Below are 9023 nucleotides of genomic sequence, written 5' to 3' on the forward strand. Positions count from 1 at the left end.
TGATACTTTAGTGATAGTTCTGGGTTTGAATCTGCTGTTATATTATGGTGCTGGTATTCTTCTATCAGAAACGCGATAGTTCCCGCCTCCTGGCGTAATTGGAACCGCGAAAATATTTTTTTGAATATTTTTTCATATTAAAATATGAAATTTCACAGTTTCTTACTTTCAACCATGCTCTGCTGATACTTTGTGAGAGTTCTGTTTGAATCTGCTGTTATATTATGGTGCTGGTATTCTTCTATCAGAAACGCGATAGTTCCCGCCTCCTATGGTAATTGGAACCGAGAAAATTTTTTTTTGAATATTTTTTCATATCAAGACGTGAAATTTCACAGTTTCTTACTTTCAACCATGCTCTGCTGATACTTTAGTGAGAGTTCTGGGTTTGAATCTGCTGTGTCAAAAGAGTTGACCTGCCAACGTCAGCTTCTGCGCTAAGCAAGTGTTCTTAATAGTACCATCAGAATTACATTCATCGTTGAATGAGGTGAATAAATTTTCAGAAACCACAATAACAGTAGGAGCCAAAGCGTATTATCGCTTCATAGAGCTCTGATTGGCCCCAGGTGACCAAGTCAGGTCTGATTTGTTCGTTCATCAGATCTTTGAAAGTGTTTCGGTGGATACTTACTGTCGTCCTGTTTACATGTGACACAAAATATGGTATATAAACGTCCTCCGCAAGAGCGAAATTTTCCCAGTGTGCGGTAGTGACGCACAGTATACAACACTTATGTTTCTTTTGATTTGCTGGCTCCACCAAGAAATGACAAATTGCGAGCGTACATTTTGAAAATCTTGGCAAAACTGCAGGTTTCAAGTACGAACACATGAAGTGGACTCTCTCAGATACGTACATTTTGCCTATTCGTGAACTAATGCAAACATTTCGGTGGAGTCCCGGCTTAGGCCACCACATTAGGCGTGCGCGATCCTCGGGCGTGTGAGTAGCGCGGGCGCCGCGCGTGCGTCGCGAGCGCGTTGCGTGAGTGTCGCGTTTTGCTGCCCTGCGGCATTTGTAGCGCGCTCGCGGCGCGCACGCGCCGCTCTCCTTGACGTTTAACTGCTAAGGCGTTTAGCGGGCGGCGGGGATAGCGGGCGAAGGGTAAGAACGCAACTCGAGCGCCGCGTGCTCGCCTCGAGCGCGTCGCTTGCACTCTTCACACATGCCGCAGGGCAGCAAAACGCGATGTTCACGCAGCGCGCTCGCGACGCCCGCGCTACTCACATGCCCGAGGATCGCGCACGCCTAATGTGGGGTCAGCCTTACCATAGTGAGTAAGTGAAACTATCCTACCCTATGCGCCTGCTGATGATGATGACTCATTTCATCATCCATCCAGCTATTCCCCAACTATGTTGGTGTTGGCTTCCAGTCGCCGAATCTGTTCGAGTACCAATATTTTGCTTGGAGCGACTACCTATCTGATCTCTTCAATCCAGTCACATTACAAGACATTATCCATGGTAAGACTGACAGACTTTCTGGCTTCTGATTAGTCACAGCAGCTGCAGAAAATGTACAAATGACAGCTTTGTCAGACTCAAAGCATATAGACATAGATTATAGCTGTTTCCTGTGAAAATTACGCACTATCCTACTATAATATTAAAAACGCGAAAGTTTGTATGTATGGATGTATGGATGTATGGATGTATGGATGTATGGATGTATGGATGTTTGTTACTGTTTCACGCAAAAACTACTGAATGGATTTTAATGAAACTTTACAATAATATAGCTTATACATCAGAATAACACATAGGCTACAATTTGTAAACATATTGTTCGAAATACTAAACCTGCGCAGACGAAGTCGCGGGCACCAGCTAGTATTTAATAAATCAGTAACATGTAAAATGCAAGTCTACAATTTGAATGATATTTTAAATTTGAATTTTTTTTATAACAATTTGAAAGATAAAATAATGGTGATTTAGGCAAGTATCTCTACCAAAATTATTTGAAAGACTTTTATAGCATGAATAGAAAAGATTTGTCCTATAGGCGATTTTAGAAACCTGTATCATTGATAGAAATCCTAAGTGAGAGGGGTTATTGTAAGCTCCATTATAATTATAGTTATAAAGCTAGTTACTATCTTTATGTATCCGAAGCGACAGTCGCAAGGACACCGCTAAACCTTAATTGCCTATTCCACAAGGTTAGCAATTGGCAAATATATAACATTCAGTAGATGCATTAAACGCATTCCGCGAACCATTATTGTCAGACTATTTCAGCTCATTGTTCGAAGACATTGCTCTGAATACGAGGCTATTTCTGTATTTACTGGCTTTTATTACTTCTATTAAGTTGACTGATAAGCAATCTTTCATATAGTTGACAGTGAATAATCAGTTTTTGAGAGTAATTAAATGGTGTTACTTAGTACAAAGCAAGCGGCATCGGCAAAACCTTCACTTGTTATTTAAATAATTGATCTATTAACTGTTGCTGTCTTGGAATAGATTTATTTAGACGCTTAAAACTCTTTCAGTAACTCTTTAAGGCATTACTTAATATTTTAGTTATGCATAATATGACTTAATGATGTGATTATATTTTAGGCTTAGGCTTTCTTACAAGTCTGTTTACTGCGAGAAGATGACGATCTAGCTGTACTAATTGAAACTATTTCCCTTTCCTCTATGTACTGTATAAATAATTTGTGTTCCATATTATCTGCTTATGACCTTCAGAAATATTTTAAAAGGAATAATTAAAAGGTTTTTCTGATTTACTAATTTCGACAAATTGAACTTTTATTTTTGAGACAGACGATTTTCTAAAGATGTATAAATATCCTATGTTATTTTGCGAGTAGCACTAAACTTCAAATTCTTGCTAGAATCATAGTATATTTGCATATCTAATGGTGCAATCATGATGAACTTTTTCAGTGTGTAATGAGGGCTTTGTCATCCTGATTGTTCAGAAATAGGCCGATGATATTTAGTTTACTCAGGAACTACATACAAAATATAATTTAGATGTAATGAACAGTTGCCAAACAGTCAGGCTCCCGTTTGAATAAATAAGCGTGGATTGTGACACGCTAAACCAGATATTATGCACGTTCAAACTTGGGCTATATTTCTGGCAAATCCTATTCCGTTTAAATTCCATTACATTTCACAACCTTAGTTTTAATGAAGAAATTACGATTTTTTTATTACTAGACTTTTCTGAGTTCCCATATGGCTTGTGTAAATCGTTCCTTATTATCATGATAAGTTCTTACTTATTTCCTATTTATTACTTCAAACAGGTGAATAAAATATAAACTTTATTTTGAGTATTATTTTATTTGATAAATACTTTTTTTTTATTATTTTTACATCATCTTAGGTTCATAGTCTTAGGTGTTCGTCAGTTTCGCTGTTCACCAGGCGTGGCCGTGGGCGAGGGGAGCAGAGTGCAGGAGTCCGGCGTGAGCGCCGTACGCGGAGTACGCGGGAGCGGCGTAAGCGGCGGCGGCGTAGACGGGAGCGGCGTGCACGGCGTGGGACACGACAGCGGGGCTGCTGCGCACGTCCACGCGGGACTGGTGGGAGACGGCGGAGGGAGCCACGGCGAGCACCGGGGCGGCGTGCGCCACCACGGGAGCGGCGTAGGCGTGAGACACCACGGGAGCGACGGCGTGAGACACCACCGCGGGGCTAGAGACGACGTCCACGCGGGACTGGTGCGACACGGCGGAGGGCGCCACGTGGGCGACCACGGGAGCGGCGTAGGCGAGGTGTCCCAGGGAGCGCTTCTTCAGGTAGTGCGAGTGAGCGAGGGCGGAGTGGGCCAGCGGGAGAGGAGTAGGCGGCGTGCGCCAGCACGGGAGCGGCGACGACGGAGCTCACGACGGCGGGGCTGCTGCGCACGTCCACGCGACTGGTGGGAGACGGCGGCGGGCGCGGCCAGCACGGCGGGCGCGACCACGGAGTGCGCGTAGGGCACGACAGCAGCGTGCGCGAGGGGAGCGTAGTGTCCGTCCAGGGCCTTAGCCTGCAGGTGCAGGGCGCGGGCGTTGATCACCTCGGCGGTGTCGAGCGGCCGGCCGTGCGGGTCCAGCACGAGCGCCGCGTGGTGCGCGGGCTGCGCCAGCGGCACCAGGGAGCCGCAAGCCACGGCCATCACAGCGAATAACACCACCATCGATTTCATTGTGAACGTGGTCTGTGTTTTTTCTGACGAACTAGATCACTTCAAACCGCAGACGGTCGACTGATAAATTTGACTCGCATACACTCATATTTATACTGACCGGATATAAATTAAAGGTAAAGCAATTTCAGACGCGTATATGCGTTACTACATTGTTTCACTAGCTTTGCAATGACCTCGGTGAGTGTGTGGCGGTCAAACAAAAATACGTAGGAAATGTGTACACTTTGCATTGCTATCTTATTTTAGAAATAACCGGTTTTAGTTTTTATGTTACCTAAACGAGAAGAAGAAAGTACTTACACCAAAGTTGACAACCCTTATATTTCTATGTACTTGTTCAAGCTAAACTCATTTGATAGTATATATGTTATGGACCATGTGATTAATTCGGGCATTATAAATAATGCCCGAGCATTATGAATAATGTCTAGCTTTATCGGGCCAAGTGATTAATAACTATCTTAACTTCATTATTTATCACATTGCACGGGCATTATTATATTGCTACATGGCAGTTGGGCAATTTGATAATAAAAAGCTATATTTTACGCGGTGGGAGGGCGGGGGGAAGTACGCATACTTAAATAAATTTGCAAAAACAAGCAAATATAATGTTGGATGTATCAAGCGCTAAATATCCCATGGCTGCAATTGATGACACTGTAAGGGTCCGAGTTCCCGAAGTTGATCGCGCTCGTAGCGATGGAAGAAATATGCTTGCTAAAGTTTAACCTTTAACCTTTATAAAGTGGGAACAAAACAAGGTGTTTTAAATCAACTATATTCAAGAAACCAATTAACTATCTGCAAGGAAAGATTTATGTCACCTGATGATGTTCCAGAGACAGAGATTTCGCTGAGAGAGTGAAATTTTTGTTTTAAATTTAATTATATTTTATGTTATATTTTTAATATGACTTTCCTTAACTTTGAAATACAAAAACTAGTGGATTTTTAAGGCAGAAGTCCTTCATAATTAATCAAAATCATGAGGCTAATTATTTGGTTTAATATTTACTTTATTTTAAACTAGCTTCTGCCAGCGGTTTCACCCGCATCCCGTGGGAACCACTTCCCGTACCGGGATAAAAAGTAGCCTATATAGCCTTCCTCGATAAATGGGCTATCTAACACTGAAAGAAATTTTCAAATCGGACCAGTAATTCCTGAGATTAGCGCGTTCAAACAAACAAACTCTTCAGCTTTATAATATTAGTATAGATTAAATGGCAATAACAATAAAAAAATTGAACTTAAATATGTTTGTATTACTTTGCCCAAAAGGTCACAGTCAATATGTATAGTGCCCGGTCAATTTGATTATTTGAATATTTATTATCAAATTGCACTCTCATATTGGGCATTTTTCATATTGACCGGGCATTATGTATAGTGCCCAATTTATCACTTGGTCCATAACATATATAAATCTAACTTGCTGTTTTACTTTGGAAGAGCGAGGCTATCCCAACACAGGTAGGTATCTTTTGATTACTTTCTGGGAAGCCCCAACAATTTACTTGTAAATGATTTATTGAAATAAAAAACTTTTTATTTTATTTTATTTTAACTTGTATGAAAGTCTCAGATTCTACGTTATTTCAATATTTTGTAAGTTTTTAATAATAACTATTCTTAATATTCCTAGGAGGTTTAAAGTTTTAACCTATACTGTTCTAGTGAAAGTATTTAGGTTTATAGTCAGTAAGTGAAAACTTTCAATATATTTTTTGAAATATCAGTTTAATTGTGTTATCCTACCGCTGTCCTACCTATAATTGCCTTTTTCACCATGAATACCTTTTTTTGTAAAGCGCTAGTTTTCCAACGATAAAAAAAAATATTACTGGTGAAATTGCCTGAAATTGAAGTTCAGCGTAAAAGTTTGTAGCGGTGTATAAAGATATAACTTACTGACTCATTTTTTAAAATAGGACATAAGTATGTTCGAGAAAATTCATTCCAAGTGAATTCACACAGCAACTGCATATTGTAAGTGTTCTTTTATACATTCTTAAGTATTCCAAATTACTTCGGGAATCGTAATTGTGCCCGCATTTACAATAGGTAGTTACTTGAGAGCTGCGAAAAAATATAAGTAATTGAATTGAATTATCTAAGTTACAGAATCAGGAAATTAAATTGAAGTCATTAAATTCAATTTCAGTAATAGTTCTTTAAATAAAATAGAATGTTCTTAAAGTTTAGTATTTTCACATACATATTCTACATAAATACATGTCCTTCCTAACAAACAAAAAGGAAAAGTAAAAATATATTTAAGTTTTTGAATATTAAATGTAGTTTTTAATGAAGTTAATGAAGGCGAAAGTGGTTAGCATCTATTTTAGATTCGATATCGTGGCCGATACTATTCATAATATTCATCTTGTTACCCGACTGCCAAGAAGGGTTGTTTGAGTACGTGGTTTGACACATGCATAGGTACAATATTTAAGTTATTCATCGGACGTTATTGGAAATCAATTACTGAAATCTCGACGTGATGTATGGTTTTTGCACTAGCTTAATGATTAATTCAAACAGCGATTTTGGCCCGGCCCGGGAATCGAATTCTGGACCCTTATCCTTGTGAGCAGCAGTTGCGATTGCAACCACTAGCTGTCCATCAGCATCATCATTGCTGGGCATAGGCCTCCTTTCACAATGGAAAGGACTGGCGTTAATTACCAACCATTACCATCTAACTGGATCTGAAAGGTAACGATTCGTAGCTACGTTAGCTTGTGAGATTATGTAGTGTTAGTGATTTTCTATAAGTAATAGTCACAAAAAAGTCTGAAATAGCTTAAACGACAGGTAACGTTGATGCTTTTTTTTCAAACAGGATCAAGGTGTTTTGAAGCTTATGTACCTACAAAGAAATTTTGTATTTTTGGATAAGACATTTGGTCTATTTTCAGGATATACATAGATAGGGGCAACCGCACTTAGAATAACTCTCTACTTGAACCCTATTGTGTTTTCCAGACATTTCCAGGGCTTACTTTACTAAAAAAATAATGACAATTGCTTAATCGGTCAAGCTCATTGAATATTTCGATCGTAAAAGTTTAATAAACCCTTTTATTTTGTTAGTTTAGGATAATTTGATAATATGATATTTATCCACCACTGAACCATCAAACCATGGTGATAAATAATTAGTTGGAATTTAATAATCTTACTGCCCATAAATCAAGGACTTTTACAATCAGGCGTATCATATACGGCGTATCACATGGCGTGTATATTATAGAATATAATTTAATCGTCGTCGTACGTCATCATCATACCTTCAAAGGGGATCCAGAAGAATTGGGATTGCAATTATATCAATTTAAATTCATGAATTATTGAAACAATTTCATGTTATTAAGTACATGTAAAAACCACCGATCAGATTTAAATTAATAAAGTAAGGTATAGGTACATTACTCTCGTCTTGAAAAGCTCGATTGGCTATGAAATAAAGCTTTTGTCATATAAGAGTAGTCTGTTGATAAATACAATGATGCATCTTAAATATAAATAACTTATACATTTGGGGTTGCATTCAATTAAAACATAAAAGTAGGGTTTCCCTTATTATTTATTTCATAAATAACTTTTTTTTTATTATTTTTACATCATCTTAGGTTCATAGTCTTAGGTGTTCGTCAGTTTCGCTGTTCACCAGGCGTGGCCGTGGGCGAGGGGAGCAGAGTGCAGGAGTCCGGCGTGAGCGCCGTACGCGGAGTACGCGGGAGCGGCGTAAGCGGCGGCGGCGTAGACGGGAGCGGCGTGCACGGCGTGGGACACGACAGCGGGGCTGCTGCGCACGTCCACGCGGGACTGGTGGGAGACGGCGGAGGGAGCCACGGCGAGCACCGGGGCGGCGTGCGCCACCACGGGAGCGGCGTAGGCGTGAGACACCACGGGAGCGACGGCGTGAGACACCACCGCGGGGCTAGAGACGACGTCCACGCGGGACTGGTGCGACACGGCGGAGGGCGCCACGTGGGCGACCACGGGAGCGGCGTAGGCGAGGTGTCCCAGGGAGCGCTTCTTCAGGTAGTGCGAGTGAGCGAGGGCGGAGTGGGCCAGCAGGGGAGAGGAGTAGGCGGCGTGCGCCAGCACGGGAGCGGCGACGACGGAGCTCACGACGGCGGGGCTGCTGCGCACGTCCACACGCGACTGGTGGGAGACGGCGGCGGGCGCGGCCAGCACGGCGGGCGCGACCACGGAGTGCGCGTAGGGCACGACAGCAGCGTGCGCGAGGGGAGCGTAGTGTCCGTCCAGGGCCTTAGCCTGCAGGTGCAGGGCGCGGGCGTTGATCACCTCGGCGGTGTCGAGCGGCCGGCCGTGCGGGTCCAGCACGAGCGCCGCGTGGTGCGCGGGCTGCGCCAGCGGCACCAGGGAGCCGCAAGCCACGGCCATCACAGCGAATAACACCACCATCGATTTCATTGTGAACGTGGTCTGTGTTTTTTCTGACGAACTAGATCACTTCAAACCGCAGACGGTCGACTGATAAATTCGACTCGCAAACACTCATATTTATACTGACCGGATATAATTAAACGATAAAGCAATTTCAGGCGTAAGTACGAGTATATTCGTTGCTTACATAGAACAATGTCAGTTGTCAATAATTTGACCTCGCGCACATGCGGCGGTCAAACATTACATCGTAGAAGAATTTCGTGGTCGGAGTATGTAGTGCGCGACGATGACAGCGAAATGTATGACGTTGCTCTACATAATAACTGCTAGAAAATCGCGAACGGATCTTCTGTTTCCATATTTTAATTACTTTAACAATAATTTGCGAAAGTGTTTCAGCCTTCGTTTGACTCATTTTGGATTGCAGCATTGG

General features: G+C 42.0%; 1 protein-coding gene and 1 pseudogene across 1 annotated transcript; both read right to left on the reverse strand.

The window, feature by feature from the left end:
• Positions 1 to 3292: 3292 nt before the first annotated feature.
• LOC126056797 (cuticle protein 16.5-like) lies at positions 3293 to 4248 on the reverse strand (annotated as a pseudogene).
• Positions 4249 to 7739: 3491 nt separating this feature from the next.
• LOC126056795 (cuticle protein 16.5) lies at positions 7740 to 8692 on the reverse strand. Its single transcript, XM_049850923.2, has one exon. The coding sequence runs from the start codon at positions 8612 to 8614 to the stop codon at positions 7838 to 7840; it is 777 nt and encodes a 258-aa protein (XP_049706880.1). The 5' UTR covers positions 8615 to 8692; the 3' UTR covers positions 7740 to 7837.
• Between the last annotated feature and the right edge of the window lie 331 nt (positions 8693 to 9023).

This window comes from Helicoverpa armigera, chromosome 11 (genome assembly GCF_030705265.1).
Source record: "Helicoverpa armigera isolate CAAS_96S chromosome 11, ASM3070526v1, whole genome shotgun sequence".
Taxonomy (NCBI): domain Eukaryota; kingdom Metazoa; phylum Arthropoda; class Insecta; order Lepidoptera; family Noctuidae; genus Helicoverpa; species Helicoverpa armigera.

Excerpts from the sequence above, each read along its gene's own strand:
- LOC126056795 (XM_049850923.2), bottom strand. The coding sequence starts at position 8,614 with ATGAAATCGATGGTGGTGTTATTCGCTGTGATGGCCGTGGCTTGCGGC.